Source organism: Rhinopithecus bieti, unplaced genomic scaffold (genome assembly GCF_001698545.2).
Source record: "Rhinopithecus bieti isolate Rb0 unplaced genomic scaffold, ASM169854v2 scaffold_8783, whole genome shotgun sequence".
Taxonomy (NCBI): Eukaryota; Metazoa; Chordata; class Mammalia; order Primates; family Cercopithecidae; genus Rhinopithecus; species Rhinopithecus bieti.
In genome coordinates, this window is record NW_016806197.1 from 2,903,119 (window position 1) to 2,921,028 (window position 17,910).

General features: G+C 46.9%; 1 protein-coding gene across 1 annotated transcript in view; it reads left to right on the forward strand.

Moving 5' to 3' along the window:
- The first annotated feature begins 2,159 nt into the window (after positions 1-2,159).
- CPA4 (carboxypeptidase A4) overlaps positions 2,160-17,910 on the forward strand; it is a 30,183-nt gene continuing 14,432 nt past the window's right edge. Inside the window, exons 1-8 of the mRNA XM_017875065.1 lie at positions 2,160-2,274; positions 7,741-7,822; positions 8,275-8,409; positions 9,795-9,893; positions 13,491-13,592; positions 14,825-14,929; positions 15,803-15,913; positions 17,335-17,425. Coding sequence (XP_017730554.1) covers positions 2,207-2,274; positions 7,741-7,822; positions 8,275-8,409; positions 9,795-9,893; positions 13,491-13,592; positions 14,825-14,929; positions 15,803-15,913; positions 17,335-17,425 — 793 coding nt within the window. The 5' untranslated portion in view covers positions 2,160-2,206. The remainder of the gene's footprint in view (positions 2,275-7,740; positions 7,823-8,274; positions 8,410-9,794; positions 9,894-13,490; positions 13,593-14,824; positions 14,930-15,802; positions 15,914-17,334; positions 17,426-17,910) is intronic.

Here is a 17,910-nt window from a genome sequence, read left to right on the forward strand (position 1 = left end):
GTGGGAGGATCCCTTGGGATCAGGAGTTTGAGATCAGCCTGAGCAACACAGTGAGACTCCGTCTCTACAAAACAAAACAAAACAAAACAAAACAAAACAAAACAAAACAAAACAAAAAGCCTGTCATGGTGGCAAACATCTGTAGTCCCAGCTACTTGGGAGGCTAAGGTGGGAAGATCACTTGAGCCGAAGAGTTTGAGACTGCAGTGAGCTATGATCGCACCACTGTACTCCAGCCTGGTGGACAGAATGAGACCCTGTCTCAAAAAACAAACACACAAACTGGTGGGGACCCAAGCCAACAACATTCCTTTTTCCTGGTTGCCCCCCTGTCGAGCCTCGGTCTCAGGTTGCACACAGTTTCTCTTTAGATATTGACTTCTGTTGGGGATTTAGGTTTTCTTCATGTGGATGATTTTCCCTGGGAGAAAAAGGGAAGAACTAAATTTCAGCCTGCCTAGAATTCTGGGTCCTTGATTCTTCCACTTCACATCTCTTAGATCTGGGTCTCAGTTGTTCTTGTTGCTAACTGCAAAGCTAACATCGATCTCCTGACACTGAGCCCACGCTTTGTGGTGGACAGGGTGGGTGTAGGAATTCAGTTTAAGTGTTGAGAGGACAGAAGGACCCTGAGGGAGCAAGAGGAGATGATGGCCCCTAACTCCACAGCTCCTGACAAAGGCTCTCTCTGGGACCACACTTGAGATTCTGCACCCTCTTTTTGACTAGGCTGGTTCTCAAGCCCTGGCTAAGCCAGGCTGAGCAAAGATCCTGCGAAGTCATCCCTCCCACCTTGATATCCGATCAAGTTCCTCATCCCCACCTTTGATGTGTAAGCCCTTGGCCTGCCTTTAGCAAGAATCCCCCTACTTCGATGTCTTCTCTTATTAATCTCACATCCTCTCTGTTTTCTTTGCCGTATTCAGTTTAAGCACAATAAGTCTCTCCTAGTGAAAGTGCCATTGTCCTAATCATAATCTTGAATTAGGTCTTACATTTGAACACATGTCAGGATAGTTTTTCTTTAACTCTCTCAACTGTGACCCTTGGTTGTGTCCACTCCCCTTGTGTGGGTGTGGAAAGCATGTAGACTGTAGGGAGGGTGGGACGGGAAAGACTGTGGGAACTGGGGCTCCCAGGACAGACTCAAAGGTCCCAGAGCCCCTGAAGACGTTATGGAGATCATGAGTGTCTTCCATTTATTCAGCTGTGACTTGGTAGAAAGGATACCAGACCCACAGTCTAGGAAGTATAAGAAAGTCTTATTATTTATTTATTTATTTGAGATGGAGTCTTGCTCTGGTGCCCAGGCTGGAGTGCAGTGGCACGATCTCAGCTCACTGCAGGCTCCACCTCTCAGGTTCACGCCTTTCTCCTGAGTAGCTGGGACTATAGGTGTCCACTACCACGCCCGGCTAATTTTTTGTATTTTTAGTAGAAACGGGGTTTCACCGGATTAGCCAGGATGGTCTCGATCTCCTGACCTTGTGATCCGCCCACCTCGACCTCCCAAAGTGCTAGGATTACAGGCATGAACCACTGAGCCCGGCCGAAAATCTTATTATTGATAAAACCATTAAGCCTTCCCTATAGTTCAGACCCCAAGGAACACTGATTATTTATTCAGACCAAAACATCCTTTGTATATCATTTGCCTGATACAGTTTTGTTTTCTTAGTGGGGTCATAAGAATTAGGCTTCAGATCCATAAAAGAGGCCACAAACCTCTTGCCTCATCCTGACCTGCCCTGGTGAAATCCTCTGGCAGGGCTTGTCAAGCCTGTGGTCTTGGAGCCAGCTCAGGGTTGCTTTGATAGTCTTAACTTTTCTGTTTTTTTATTCTAGAGGTAACTCTATGCCAGGTTTATAATCTGACCTCTCCTATCAGGATAAATTCCATCCAACACTGTGGAACTTTCTTATTCACTGAAAAAACACTATTTAAATGCCAAGTGATGAGCAATATGGTACCCTTGGCACAGACTTTTTCAGCTCCTGGAGCAAGTTCCTGACCTTGTAAATGGAGAGGCTCAACCTTTGTCACTTGAAAGGAATGGGAGAGGCATTGGTGAGGCCTGCCTGTCACACTGTCAGAGTTGCAAGGGTGGTTGGGAATCGCATTAGCATTTTTGAGGACTTGAGTCACTCTCAGACGCTTTATAAATACAGCTTGACTCAGCCACTGTATGACTGACTCCCCGGGAACATGAGGTGGACACTGTTCATTGGGGCCCTCATTGGGTCCAGCATCTGTGACCGAGAAAAATTTTTTGGGTAAGTTCCTTTTGGACTTCTTCTTATTTGGTTATTTCAGAAATATGGGAGCCAAATGGAACTGAAAATGAATGGCTGATCATAGTTCACATGGAGGAAGGAGTCCTGGGCTCTTGTTCCAGCTCTGTCCTGGTGTCATCCTGGGCAAGTCCACTCTCTTCTCTGAGACCCAATTTCATCTGTGAAATCAGGACTAGATGATCACTACAGTCTCTCCCCAGCTCCCTCATCTCCTGCCAGTTCTTTTTCTGCCTAGTTCTTATTTATAAGGTCAGTTCCAGGCATCTGCTTTCTTACTCCTACCTTATTAATTACTAAGAGTTACTGGTTACTGAGAGCTACGTTATTAATTACTAAGAGTTACTGGTTACCAGAAATGGTTTGTTTCCAATTTCCGCCATGCTTAAAGGGAAACCCTGGGTCTCAAGCTTGTTGGTTTCACTTCTTTGTTAATGGCGAAGGCTTTGCAGAGCTGGTGCTTTCTCTTGATCTGTAGTTCAATGCTTTACCCCTGAGCTATACCCCCTTCTGAGCTGGTGCTTTCTCATTGGCTTCTGGGACGTAGAGATTTCACAGGTCTTGCCTAGACACAGCTATGAAAATGACATGCAGAGACACATGCCTGTACCCCGTGTGTGTGTGTGTGTGTGTGTGTGTGTGTGTGCATGTGTGCTTCACGCAGAATGCTTTGAGGTTTGCAGGGGAGAGGACATTCGGGTGGTAGGAGAGATAAAAGGGATACCATGGTGCCCTGTTAGAAGACTGAATTATAATAACTCATTACTGTGTAATACTTTGCCATTTGCAAAGAGCTTTCATGTACATTATCTTTTGGATCACGCAACAACTTTGCCAGGCAGGGGTGTTATTTTCTTCCATTTAAGCATGAAAGAAAAAATCGGCCTTGGAAATGTTAAGGAACACGCCCAAGGCCACTTAGTTGGGAAGCAGGGGAGCTGGAACTCTGAACGTAAAACTCTTTTTGCTGTAACACAAGTTCGTCTCCAAATAAAATCCTGTATCTCTTGGATCTATCTCTTAGTTTACTTTCTATTTTACTATCTGGCTAATGAGACTTTGGGGTTGTTTTCTGAGGTAATTATTTATATGAGATTGACTAATTTTTATGATGATGTCTTCTGTTCACACCTGTGTCTCTATTGCCAAACAGCTTAGAGGGGTTAGGCGTAGCAGGTGGCCAGGGATGATTTTCCCACAGGTGGCTCATCAGAAGGTGTGTAGTGACTAGACTTACTGCCGTGTGGGCTGATGCATGGAACTGTCAGGCTCCCACTGCAGCTATTCATGTGGCTGAAAGATCTCTGTTTCGCAAGATACAGACCTCTCTTGCAATGCGGTGGGCACCTGGGCTGCAACAGCTGGGCCAGGCCCTAGAATGCTCTCTGCAGGAATTTTGCACAGAAAAAGCTGTGTGCCTGAGCTGACTGCAGATGGTTTTAACTGATAGTGTCATTCTCATCCCTAAATCTGTTCTCACACTACAGTAGGAAACGTAGCAAAGGTAGAATTCTTCCTGGGCTCTCTAGAGATGTCCGGGACACCCAGCTTTTAGAGCAAAGGGAACATTTAGAGCAAGGAGAAGCTGGCCTCTGAGCACTCGAGTGGTTGGGAAACCAGGCTCTGGATTGGCTGCTGAAGATGAGGATGATGGTTCTCCCCACCACCCACCACCCCTTCCCCTTCCTTCTGTCTGCCTCACCTATCTTCCCAGTCTCTCTTGCTTTACTGGAGTCTTCTGCCCTGGTCTTCACAGATCTTCCAGATGGGACAATGGCCAGGATGCCTAGAGGAACCGGGCAGGCAGAGAACAGGAACCATTTGCAGAGCTGGTTATGGCATCAGCAGTAGTTGGCAGGCATCTAAGGGTTCTGTGAAACCATCTCTTAATATTATTTGTGGTGGCTGCTAAGCCTGGCTAGGGAGGCAGATGAGAAAGGCACAAAGAGTGGGCCACTTGGCTGCCAGCATGGTGAAAGGGGAGGGATAGATGCTCAGTCACCAAAGTGGGTATTGACTGTCCAAAGCACAGATGCCTGTGAGGGTGAGGGAGCAGGGGTGCCAGCCATTGCACTGGCAGCAGCTGGACGCCCTGGCTATTGGAGAGGATCAAGTTAAGAGGAGCTGCGAGAACACCTGTGTGGAGCAGGAGGGGCAGACATGGCTGCCTGTAAATCCCAACACATCCGACTCCTGGGCCAATCTTCCATCTTCAGAAAGAGCTCAAGTCTTTGAGTGAATATCCAGATAGTGGAGATAGGATGTGCTCCACCATCTTGAGTCTCATGAACTGACAAGGGTATTTTCCAAATACAGACAAGGACAGTGAGGGCAAGAAAAAGGCTGCTCTTCACATGGCACCCCTCAACGTCCTCCCTGCTTTCGGGTGTTGCTGTGCTTCTGTTCATAAGGATAATGCTACTGTCGGGTGCAGTGGCTCACGCCTGTAATCCTAGCACTTTGGGAGGCTGAGGCAGGTGGATCACCTGAGGTCGGAAGTTCGAGACCAGCCTGACCAACATGGAGAAACCCCATCTCTGTTAAAAATACAAAATTAGCCAGGTGTGGAGGTGCATGCCTGTAATCCCAGGTACTTGGAGAATCACTTGAACCCAGGAGGTGGAGATTGCAGTGAGGTGAGATCGTGCTATTGCACTCCAGCCTGGGCAACAAGAGCAAAAACTTTGTCTTAAAAAAAAAAAAAAAAGGATATTGCTACCTACTCCCACCACTGCCAATGTTCAGCACTATCTGAAGACTGTTAGGACTTTGCCTCCTCTGGTCAGGAAAAGCTTCATGAGTGATGTGAGTCGGTCCTAAAGATTACATGGGACTAGATGGGCCTGACAGATGAGAAAAAGGATGGATTGCAGGCAGTGGGAACAGCGTGTACAAAAGCATACAGAAGTACATAGTGAGTTTGGGCTGGGTCCGAGGTGGGGTGGAAGGGAGAGGTGAAGAAGAGACAGATGAAATGGGCTCCACTCTGCACCTGCTCTTCTGCCCTGCCGCTTTGCATGCTACAGATATTTCTTTGACCTCTGCAGCTTGGCTGATTAGAGCAGGATGAAATGGGTTTGCGGATTTAATCATCCTCAGGGCCAGGCAGAGACACGGTGTCCCATTGTCCTGGACCGTGCCCAGGAATGTGCACAAGTTTTGTTGTGAAGTCACCACTTTGGAAAAACTAAAACGCATGTGTTGGGTGAATGCATAACATGATTTTCATACTCAAAGAGCTTCTTATTCTTACATCCTCCTTTATTTTCTCCTCCTGTTCCTTCTTCCTCCCTTTCCTCTTTGTGATTGCTGTAGCCAGTGCTGTATTTTACACATGCCTAATTGTGCTAATAAATATGTCACCACGCAAGATCTTTCTAGAAGCCCCATTTTTTTTTTTTTTTTTTTTTGAGACAGAGTGTTGTTCTGTCAGCCAGACTGGAGTGCGGTGATGCAATCATAGCTCACTGCAGTTTTGAACTCCTGGGCTCAAGCAATCCTCCTGCCTCAGTCTCCCAAGTATAGAATTGCCATTTTAAAGATTCCCCCTTTTTGGAGTGTTGGCGGTAGGTTGTGATAGAGCATGAGTTCTGCAGACGGGCCCTTGTCCCCATCCAGGAGTAAAGATTTCCTTTCTGTTTTAAAATTTATTTATTTTTAATTTTAATTTTTTGAGATGGGGGTCTTGCTCTATTGCCCAGGCTAGAGTGCAGGGGTGTGATCATGGCTCACTGCAGCCTTGAACTGCTGGCTCCAGTGATCCTCCTGCCTCAGCCTCCTGAGTGGCTGGCCTACAGCTGTGAACCACCACGCCCAGCTAACAGTTTTCATTCTTTTGTGGAGACAAAATCTCACTATTTTGTGCAGGAGGATATTGACCTCCTGGCCTCAAGCAATCCTCTCACCTTGGTTTCCTGTAGCACTGGGATCACAAGTGTGAGCCATGGTGCCTGGCTCCATTCTGTCTTACATCGGTGCCTTTTTTTCAAGGGTGCTTGCCGAGGTCAGGGAAAGATCAGGTTTGATGCCTCATCTTCGCAGGGCGGCAGGTTCAACTCTTGGCAAGCCTGTAGGGTTCAGACTGAGACCTGCCTACCCAGTGGTATCTCTTCAGGGCCCTCAGCAGTGCCCACAGGGTGCAGTTACCTGCTCCCCTCCAGGACCCTGTGGGGACCAGGTGGGTTAGGAGAAAGGGAACCCTTGGCACTGGCACCTCCTCCTGGCCAGCCACCTGCAGCAAGAACGGCTCTGCAGTGGACCTTGACTCCTTGAGGCTGGCCTAGACCCACTGGAGAGCCCCTGGAACCTTCCAGAACCCAGCAAAACCCTGACGGGCCATCTGGATGAAACCGGTTTTCTGCTGAGGAGCTGCCCCATGGGGCTGCACGCTCAGCTCCCTGTGACAGCCATTCACTCTCAACAGGTCCTTGAGTCACAGCGGCTCTCTTTGCATTCACTTGTGTCAAAGGGATGACGCAGTGACAGCATCGAGTGCGGATTCATTGGGGCCGTCACCTAGCAACAGCCTAATGGCTCCCCTGTCTCCCCAGCCAGCTGAGAGCACAAAGGCAGCTTTTCAGGCCCCGCTTTCTCCCACCCACACACAGGACCTTGGGGGCCCGCTACCCCTGCCGCCGCTGCGGAAGCTAAATCACGTATATGAAGCAAGCTCAGGACAAACGACAAAAGGGGACTGAGACTGGCCGGCCCCGTCTGTGTCCTTTAAGGGTACCCTCTCTCCCCGTGGGGAGGAGTGGATCCCAAACCCAGCCTCAGCACCATGGGTCATAGTCAGTTTCCACCCAAACGAGCCTTTGTATGGGGTTCTGTAGCTGGAAGGGACTGAGCGAGCACCCAGCCTCGCCTGTGTTTTAAGAGGGCACAGCTCACCCTCCCAGCATGGAGATGCTGTTTTCTTTCCAGCACGGAGGTGCCGCCAGGGTTTCCGTCCTCAGCCCTGACAGTGAAGAAGTGCTTCTTTATGTCTTGAGTTAGCTTTGCGTGTAACTCAGGCACATTCCTTCCTGTAAAATATATATGTTTTTCATTATAAAGTAATATGACCACATTACAGAAAACAGATACAAGGGGGAAAAAAGTAAGTCATCCATAATCCCACGACCCGAACATAAGGGCTGTCAGCATTTGGTATATTTCCGCTGTCTGTTTTCTTCCAATGCATCTGCTTTTCCATACTTATAATCATGGCATACATACAATTTTGTGTCCTGCTCTTTCACTTAATATTTCCCTTAAAGTTATGCCATAAGCACTTTTTCATAGTTGCCATGTAGCCTCATTTTTAATGGCCATACATTAAAACCAAAGACTAGACCATTTCCTTTCTTTCGGCCTGGTTGCGTCTAGGATAGGAGGCTTGGGGTTTCTTTGCCAGCTGAAAGCTCATCATTATCTTTCGCTCTTTTTCTCTTTTTTCTTCTTCCCCAGGGACCAAGTTTTTAGGATTAATGTCAGAAATGGAGACGAGATCAGCAAATTGAGTCAACTAGTGAATTCAAACAACTTGAAGGTATCTGCTTCTTTTTAGCTCTCCTGAGTGTTTTCTAACTTTGGTAGGAGAAGACTCTTGCTCTACTGGTATTATTATTTTTATTTCCGAGGAGTCTCTGAATATAATCCTGTGTGAGTCCACTGGCCATTTACACAATTGAGGGGGCCAATGGGAGAAAGGGAGTACTGTAGATGACATCACAGCTGTGGTGTCCTGGGAGAGGAGATGCTTGAACAGTATATGCCCCATCCTTCTAGCTGCCGTCCACTTATGATGCTCGGTCTCTGACAGATGCTGCTTGTTGGGCGGGTCCGACCAGACACAATGGTGAAACGGGCAAACTTTGACCTTGCGCAGAGCCCAACCTCTCAGGGATCACCCTGGCTTTTGGCAGTGTTCTAGAAGAATGAGCTCATTGTACATTTTACCTGAACTGTCCTTTAACCTGGTTTCATTTCTGTTCCCTTCAGCTTGATGTCTGGAAATCTCTCTCCACCTTCAATCGGCCTGTGGATGTCCTGGTCCCATCTGTCAGTCTGCAGGCAGTTAAATCCTTCCTGAGATCCCAGGGCTTAGAGTACGCAGTGGCAATTGAGGACCTGCAGGTAGGTAGACTATGCCCCCTGCCTCCTGGTCTCGCATAGGACCAGGCAGCCAGTCCAGAGTAGACCGTAGTGATTTGCAAGTTCTGGTTTTATCCTTTTCTATTTTATGGATGAGGAAATGGAGGCAAATGGAAGTAAAGTGCAGTGACTTGTTAGAGGACTACAACATTTTGTAGTAGAAAGGGCATAAATAGGCCAGGGAACCACACAGATTTGGATCCAAATCCTGATTTTGCTAGCTACTAGTGCTGTGTGCTATGTCTTTGGACAAGTTATTAACCTGCTGAGCCTCCATTTCTTCATCAGTAAAATGGTGATAGTGAGACCTTTGTCAGGTGATTTGTTGAGAAGATTCAGGATTAAATATATGTAAAATGTCTAACAGTGCCTGGCATATCCTAGATCTGCCATTAAGTCATAAGTCCCTCTTTCTTTTCTTCTTTGAAGTCAAGTGGCAAGAGCAGAGCAGGGGGAGGGTGTGGGGGACCAGCCACAGAGGCACCCTTGGAGACAGGGGGAATGTCATGGATAGCCCTAGCAGAGGGAATGCCATCCTCTGGCCTCACGACCTGTATCTGGCTCATGCTCTCTCCTTCACTGAGGTGGGTTATGGACTAATTGGTGATCTGGCCTGGGAGTTTCCTGATGGCGTTAGCAGCTATGAGCTTGTTAATCATCCTCACATGTCACAGACATCTGCCAGGAACCTTCAAAGTATGAGTGGTTATAAGAATTTCTTTGTTTCTGAATGGTTTCCCAAGCTGTGTATTTCAGAGGCACTGGATACCAGATGCAGGCTCATGTCTAGAGAGTTCATACTATAGAATAGCCAAAAAGCGCGTATGTTGCTTCCAGGGAGTAAGTGGATTTTGAATGAGGCCATGTAAATTGGTCACCAAGAAGTAAAAAAATTTTTTTTTTTCTGAGATGGATTCTCTCTCTTTCACCAGGCTGGAGTATAGTGTGCAATCTTGGCTCACTGCAACCTCCAACTCGCTGGTTTAAGCAATTCTCCTGCCTCAGCCTCACGAGTAGCTGGGATTACAGGCACGCGCCACCATGCCCAGCTAATTTTTGTATTTTTAGTAGACACAGGGTCTCACCATGTTGGCCAGGATGATCTTGATCTGCTGACCTCGTGATCTGCCTGCCTCGGCCTCCCAAAGTGCTGGGATTATAGGCGTGAGCCACCGCGCCCAGCCAAGAAGTAAAATTTTATAAATATATGAAAGAAATCTGACCCCCTTTTAAACCTTGACATTTGTGCTGCTTGATGGGTTGAAGGGGCCGCCATCTTGGCTGACCCACATGCCAAGATATGACAGAAAAAATGTAAAACCTGCGTCTGCAGTGGATCACTTCACAACATTGCTGTGTGTTTTCAGGCCCTTTTAAACAATGAAGATGAAGAAATGCAACAGAATGAAGGGCAAGAACGGCGCAGTAATAACTTCAACTACGGGGCTTACCATTCCCTGAAAGCTGTAAGTGTTTCAGAGTGGGTTAAGATCAAGGTTCTCTGCCTCCTTAATTTTGTAACCTCTCTCCTTACTTCCAGGAGACATTAGTCTTCAGCACAGTATCCACTCACTGAGGGGCTAAGATGTGTACACTTCAATTCCTGTCTAATTCTTGGATTGCTTAACTCCTACCGGCACCTGAGTGTCATGAAATACAGCCTGGCTATTTCCTCCCTCAACCATCCTTCTTTCCTTAAGCAACTCCTTCAGAACACCATGAAAATAATTGCAATCATTTCTAGTCCTTGTAATTCAAACTTCTTCTACCCTACCATAATCCCTCTATTTTACTCACTCAGAATAAAATGTTACTTATTCTAGGCAAGTAGACAAGCGGCGATTTCCAAGGTTAACAAAATATTTCCACTCATTTATCATGACTACTTATAATGTATATATTTTTTCCATCATGCATTTTGGTGCTGTGTTTAGTTAGGAACCACTTGATATAGATGGCTGACTTTCAAGGTAAGCCAAGCCTTCAAATGAAAAACTTGAAGTAGAATAATTTCCTGGGATACTGGAACTTAAGAAATCAAGAGAGGCTGTAGAATAGAACTGTACCATGAATGCAGTACAGTTCTCTTACAGCCCTCAGTATCTCCATCCATCTGCAGACAACTAGCTCAGGAACACTCCCCCACATCTAAATTAGTGTTCCCCCTGGTGTACCTTAATACATGTTGTTCTTGATATACAGACATGGTGCTGTTGGCATGCATTTCACAAGGCGTGTACTTCAAGTTGTTTCTCTTCTTGAGGGAGGATTTCAAAGGTTGACTATTTCCACTTCTTTCCCATGCTTGTCGGTAGCTTTGTTTATTGCATACACTTCCAACGACTCTGACCCTTGATCCCTCTTGCGACCAGTGACATACATCTGCAAAACAGCTGGTTAAAGTTAGGAGTTCAGTCTCAGGCCACCGACGAAAGCAGAGCTCAGAGCCCACACAGGGATCAAGCCCGTGATATAAGCCTCATGAACATGGGGCCCTTGCCAACTGAGCTAACCAGTTGCAAATGTCACCGAAGACCCTGGAGGGGCCATCGCCTCACCTGCCGGCTGCTGGAGCCTCACTGTCTCTCACCTGCTCACCTCTGGTTTCTCTGGTTTGAGGCGCCCTTTACAGCAATCTCGTCCTCACTGCGAAGCCCTCTGCTGTGGATAGCTGTGCCACCACCATCCTAGCTCAGTCACATGCAGTTCTTCCTAAAAACAGCTTTTAAGAACTCGTATTCTAGGCTGGACACGGTGGCTCACACCTGTAATCCCAGCACTTTGGGCGGCCGAGGTGGGCAGATCACTTGAGGTCAGTAGTTCAGGACCAGCCTGGCTAACATGGTGAAACCCCGTCTCACCTAAAAAAATACAAAAATTAGCCAGGCATGGTGGCAGGCACTTGTAGTCCAAGCTACTTGGGAAGCTGAGGCAGGAGAATCACTTGAAACTGGGAGGTGGAGGTTGCAGTGAGCCAAAATCACACCACTGCACTCCAGCCTGGGCAACGGGGCCAGACTCCGTCTCAAAAAAAAAAAAAAAAAAAGCTCATACTGGCTCATATAACCACTTAGGCTTTCTTAGGTCTCTAGTGGGAATTTCATGTTGGCCTCTGCCAGAGTTTCTGGTTCCAAAGCCATTGTCTGTGTTGTGGCAGTGGTGGACAGTGTGAATTTGCACCCCACACCTGGACACAGCTTGGTGTTTTGAAAGCAGTGAGTGTGGCCCAAGCAGTGAGTATCTCCCAAGGCTTAAGGCAGCTATCCTTGCTTTTCCTCCACTCTCTAGGGTCAGTGGGTAGAGTGGGTAGAATTTGTAGGCCCTTTTTGTGGCCCAAATTGCCCATTCCTAGCTCTCAGGTTCCAGCTCCTTGTGCCATGCTGGGTCCTATAGCTCCCCTCCTAGTCCAGGTTTGCCTAAGCCTGTAGCACCCAAGGCAGAGATGGTGTTCTGTGGCATCGTCTCCCACCCTCTACCCTCCTAGTTAGTTCCTTCTTTGTTTCTGGCACCTACAATTTCCTCTTGTTTAGCTTTTCAACTTGGCTGTGAATCATTTTCCTTGTATTTTACCTGGTTTGCCTATGTATTTGGAGGTGGTTTCTTGCTTCTGCTCAGTCTACCATATTGACAGCAAGTCTGATAAACCCTTTAAGCTTGACTTTATTCTATGTTAATTACACATTTTCCTCCTCTGTATAGTTTCTTCTTCCAGTCTTAAGGCCGAAACAAATACATTTGTTTATTTTCTTTTGGCCCTCAAGTGGTTTGAAAACTAAGATGGATAAATTCTATTTAAATTGAACTTTTTTCCCGAAAGCAAATAAGGGTATTCTTAGCCATTTATTTACCTTTCTTCACTTGCACTCTCAAAGCCTTTAGATAAATTATCTCCAAAGCGGGGCACATGTATCCACAGGGTGTAAGCAAGATAGTCCACAGGGTGTAAGCAAGATAGTCCACAGGGATGAAGGAAGAAACGATTACAACTTCTATTTATATTTCTACATATGTTTATGTTTATTATTAACACAACCATTTCAATTGTTTAATAATGTGCACAGTATATTTGTGTCATTGTGTGTGTGTGTGTACATATATATGGTGCATGCTAATTTTTTATTAGTTTTGAGTTAGAGAAAGTGATCACAGAATTTTAGAGAGTACTGGTTTAAGAGCTTTGGGGCTCTTTCTTTTTATTTTTTATTTTTCAGACAGGGTCACTCATTGCCCAGGCTGGAGTGCAGTGGTGCATTCACAGCTCACTGTAGCCTAAACCTCCCAGGCTTGAATGAATCTCCCACCTCAGCTTCCCGAGTAGCTGGAACCACAGACACACGCCACCACAGCTGGCTATTTTTTTTTTTCATTATTTGTAGAGCTGGGGGGGGTGCTCCTTACTTTGCCCAGGCTGCTCTCGAACTCCTGGGCTCAAGTGATTCTCCCACCTTAGTCTCCCAAAGTACTGGGATTATAGGCATGAGCCACTGCACCTGGCTTGTTTTTATTTTATTTTATTATTATTCTTAACTTTTTAAATTTCTTTCTTTTTTTAAGAATCTTATTCTTAAATTTTTAAATTTCTTTCCTCTTCCATATTTTTTATGAACTATTTTTATTTTTTCAATGTTTCTTGTAAAGATGGCGTCTCACTATGTTGCCCAGGCTGTCTGAAACTCCTGGCCTCAAGCAATCCTGCCGCCTCAGTCTCTCAAAGTGCTGGGATCACAGGCATGAGTCACTGCGCCTGGCCCCTTGTCTTTGACTGTCCAGTCTAGTACAGTGACAAAGGACACAGTGTTAGAGCAATATTGCAAAAGCCTCTCTACTCTAGTTTAGTGGACTACAATTTTGTGAACAAATAAAGTGTGCTACTCTCTAGAAAACTGCAGAAAAGGACTATTCAGGCAGTTCTCATAATCAGCATTTCCATGCTGATAATATGGTCAACTCCAAGATTAGAGTCCCGGACGAGATAATTAAGACCAACAAAGTAAATCACAGATACCCAGCCAGAGCTGAGCAGATTTTTTAAATGTCCCTGGGTTCACTCTTTCATGCTTCAGATTTACCACGAGATGGACAACATTGCCGCAGACTTTCCTGACCTGGCGAGGAGGGTGAAGATTGGACATTCGTTTGAAAACCGGCCGATGTATGTACTGAAGGTGAGGCCACATGCATTTGGAGGGGTCTCCTGGGTCCTCATGTTCAGGACCCAGCCTCAGACCTCTGAAAAGGGCAGCTTTTTGAACTCCTTGACTTCAGGGAGGAAAGCGAGATCAGGACACGTTGTACCTGGACTGGAATTTGGTCTGACAGAGTCCCCTGCTTTTGTCTAATGTAGGGGGAGTTAGAAGGACTCATCCAAGTTTTGGCGGAAAGACAGGATCAGAGGGAGGCGATTAGTATTCCAGAAAGCTCTCAGATGGGACAGAGTCATTTACTTTCATTCTCACCTCTGTAAATAGCAGGACAAGTTGGGATGGGCCTGACTTCTATTCTGCTTGCAGGGGGTGCTTATTGGAAAATCAACCTAGGAAGTGAATTTGAGGGTTGGTGTAATTTTAAGCACAGCTTCTGATCCTTGGCTGCACAAAGCCTAATTTCCAAATATTTCTAACAGATTCAAGACTATATTGGCAAAAGAGGTAAAGAACTATGATAATGACATAAATTACATAAAAATCCAGCTGAATGAATAAGAAGGAATTTGGGCATATAACCCATGGAACACTGATGGTGCTAAGAATTTGCCAAACCCTCAGCTTCATGTAAGTCCCAAAGAACTCAGGCTTATGGCACTAAGCAAATTACCAGTGGGAGAGGAGACCTGCCACAGAGCTGGATAATTACATTTAAATATTTTGCCAATCTGATGGAGACCCTGGCTTCATTAGCACCAAGCTCTGACCCAAGGGGGCCCAACACTATGGCAAAGGCAGGAGCCAGGATTCATGACTGCCATTTACAAAGAGCTATAGCGAGCCCCGCTTCTTCTTAGTTTAAAACCAAATTCATTTATCTTATCGACCGAAACAGCCTGGTTTGTGTACCCTTGTGTCTCTCGCTGTTGGGATACCATTTGAGGTCTTTCAAGAGACATAACATTATCTCTAATGGCACCAGCATCATAAAACACAGTAACGATTGTTTCCCCCTCCCATTTACTCGGAATGCTGGAGAGGTTCAGGCTGCCTGGAGCTGCAGCTTGGCTCCGCAGCCAACCAATTAAGCTTCCTGGTCACGGATAAGCTCGATAAATAGATGGTGCCCTTAGGAACATTTGGTCTCTGAATTATCTTAAATGAATTAAATGGATGGGAGAGAGCTGGAGAGAGGAGAAGTGAGCAGAGATGTGGGCAGGCGGTCATTTTTGAGCCTTTTCTCCCTTCTGCAGTTCAGCACTGGGAAAGGCGCGCGGCGGCCGGCCATTTGGCTGAATGCAGGCATCCATTCCCGAGAGTGGATCTCCCAGGCCACTGCAATCTGGACAGCAAGGAAGGTCATGTCGCCTGGTATTAGCCAAGAATGCTGATGGGCCCGGGGTGCCCCTGAAGCATGCCATGCAGCTGGGCCTGGGGCACGAGATGGGAGGGTGCTCTGCTAAGACTCAGTCGGCTGGGGGGCCTTTTCAGATTGGAGAAGCAAATGGTCAAAGCCCCTTGGTCAGCTCATTGCAGCCAAATGATTGCGTTCCTGCTGGTGCGCAAGCTGATATGCAGCAGAGGTGGGCCTGAGCCTCTGAGCGCAGTCCACCCCACAGAAAGGGAGTGGAGCAACACCCAGAGGAGGCCCCATAGGCCCTTGGGGACCTCACACCATCTCCATCTCCTAGAAAGGCTGCTGGGAGGGCAGCTACTCAAGAGGCTGAGGCAGGAGAATCCCTTGAACCCAGGAGGTGGAGGTTGTGGTGAGCCGAGATCATGCTACTGCACTCCAGCCTGGGCAACAGAGCGAGACCCTGTCTTAAAAAAGAAAAAAAGAAAGAAAGGCTGCTGGGAGAGGAGGAGGGTTGCATGTGGAGGACACATCTTCCCTCCCTCTTCATTGGAGGTTCAAACTCCTAAAAACTATTACGATGTGTGACTCCCTCCCCCTGGAAGGAAGGAATAAAGCATGTACCCCAGGACTCACTGCAGTGGATGTCATTAGCAGCCATGTCCCCAAGCAGCTGTGTCTCTCCAGGATTTGAAGGGCTCAGAGGGCTTTGCAGAGAGCAAAGGCTTTGAGGGTGGCAGGGAGGCTTTTGAGGTTAGATGCTGTTCTAGGAGCATCCATTCTAGCTGGATGCCGGGCATCTTTAGAAGATACATGGTTCAGTCCTAATGACCCATCCTGCTATGGGATAGCTGACAAGCATATTGTCTCTGCTTAGATTGTATCTGATTACCAGAGGGATCCAGCTATCACCTCCATCTTGGAAAAAATGGATATTTTCTTGTTGCCTGTGGCCAATCCTGATGGATATGTGTATACTCAAACTCAAGTGAGTATTCCCAAATGGGCTGGGCTTGGAGACTGTTGAATTCCTTGCTTTGCCACTAATTGTCTGACCTTGGAGAGAATTACCACAAATGTGCACCTTATGAGCTTCCTTGGGATTTCATCTTCTAGTCATCCTCAGAGCTGAGAATCACCAGGGGATATTTTTTCTTAGAGAAAATAGTCTAATGAACTCCCTATCATGGGTCTTAACAATGACCAACATTTTACTAATCTTCTTTTCATCTCTTACCCTCCCACACATTTTTTTTTCCTGACGTGTTTAAAACAAATTCAGCACATTATGTTATTTCACCCTAAACTAGTTTAGTATGCATCTCTAACTGATGATAGAAAACAAAAAACAAAAAACAAAAAAAAACCTTAAAAAACCCCGTGGCGCTACTATCACCTTTAAAGGAATAATGGAAGTTCTTTAATATCATCTAACACCACCCCCAGTTATCTTAAAAATGGAGGTCGAGGCCGGGCACGGTGGCTCACGCCTGTAATCCCAGCACTTTGGGAGGCCGAGGTGGGCGGATCATGAGGTCAGGAGATCAAGACCATCCTGGCTAACACGGTGAAACCCCGTCTCTATTAAAAATACAAAACAATTAGCTGGGCGTGGTGGTGGGTGCTTGTAGTCCCAGCTACTCGGGAGGCTGAGGCAGGAGAATGGTGTGAACCCGGGAGGCGGAGCTTGCAGTGAGCCGAGATTGCAGCCACTGCACTCCAGCCTGGGCGACAGAGCGAGACTCCGTCTCCAAAAAAAAAAATGTGTTTTTAAGAGTCAGTTTGTTCAAGTGAGGACCCAACAAGGTCTGTGCATGCACATGGTGCTGTGTCTCTGCAGTCTCTTTCATTCTACAACAGCACCCACCTTTTAAAAGTCTCACTCATTTAGGGGAGAAGCCAAGTAATTTGCCCTGTACAGTGTCTCACATTCTGAATTTGGCTGATGGCTTCTTTGTTATGCCATTTAGTTTGTTCCCTTATCTGTGGTATTTCCTATTCACAGATTGCCAGGTCTAGAGCCTGACTGGATTCAGGGGAATTTTTTAGGCAAGCAAGAAATGGGCTGTGCGCTTCCAGTTACATCTGTTATCATGGAGGCATGTAGTGTCCATTTGTCCCACTTCTGCCAAAGCCAAAAATGATTCAGTGGTTTCAGGTAGTTTCTGACTGGTTCTAGCACATGAAGGTCTCATCAGTACATTTGGAAGAAGTCCTTCTCTTAGAGCCAGAAGGGGAAATACTCCTCTCTCTGCGGGAGGAGAGACGACTGCTCAATGAGCACCGGAGCCCCAGGACCCTCACGGCAGAACTGCGAGCAGCCTGCCCTGCCTGCGTGTCGTCTCCACCTGAGCCCTCTTCAGTGCTCTAATCTGCCTCGGGTTGTTTGTCTCCTCCTGGCTTTTTCAGAACCGATTATGGAGGAAGACGCGGTCCCTAAATCCTGGAAGCTCCTGCATTGGTGCTGACCCAAATAGAAACTGGAACGCTAGTTTTGCAGGTAGGTGTTGGGGAGACAGTTCTCAAATCCTGCTGTCCCTGGGCTCGCCTGGTCTACCAGTGCTCTGAGCTGGCCGGGACAGAGCCCATTTCCACTCTGGTTCCGTTGCTGCATCACTGAGAAACTGAGGAGCACTCCTTAGGCTCTGACTTAGTGTTTTGTTTGTTGCTGTTGTTGTTTTGAGACGGAGTCTCGCTCTGTTGCCCAGTCTGGAGTGCAGTGGCGTAATCTCGGCTCACTGCAACCTCCACCTCCTGGGTTCAAGTGATTCTCCTGCCTTAGCCTCCTGAGTAGCTGGGACTACAGGCACACGCCACCACGCCTGGCTATGTTTTGCATTTTTTTTTTTTAGTAGAGATGGGATTTCACCATGTTGGCCAGTTTTGATCTCCTGACCTCATGATCCACCTGCCTCAGCCTTCCAAAGTGCTGGGATTACAGCCATGAGCCACCGAGCCCAGACTTTTTTTTTTTTGAGACGGAGT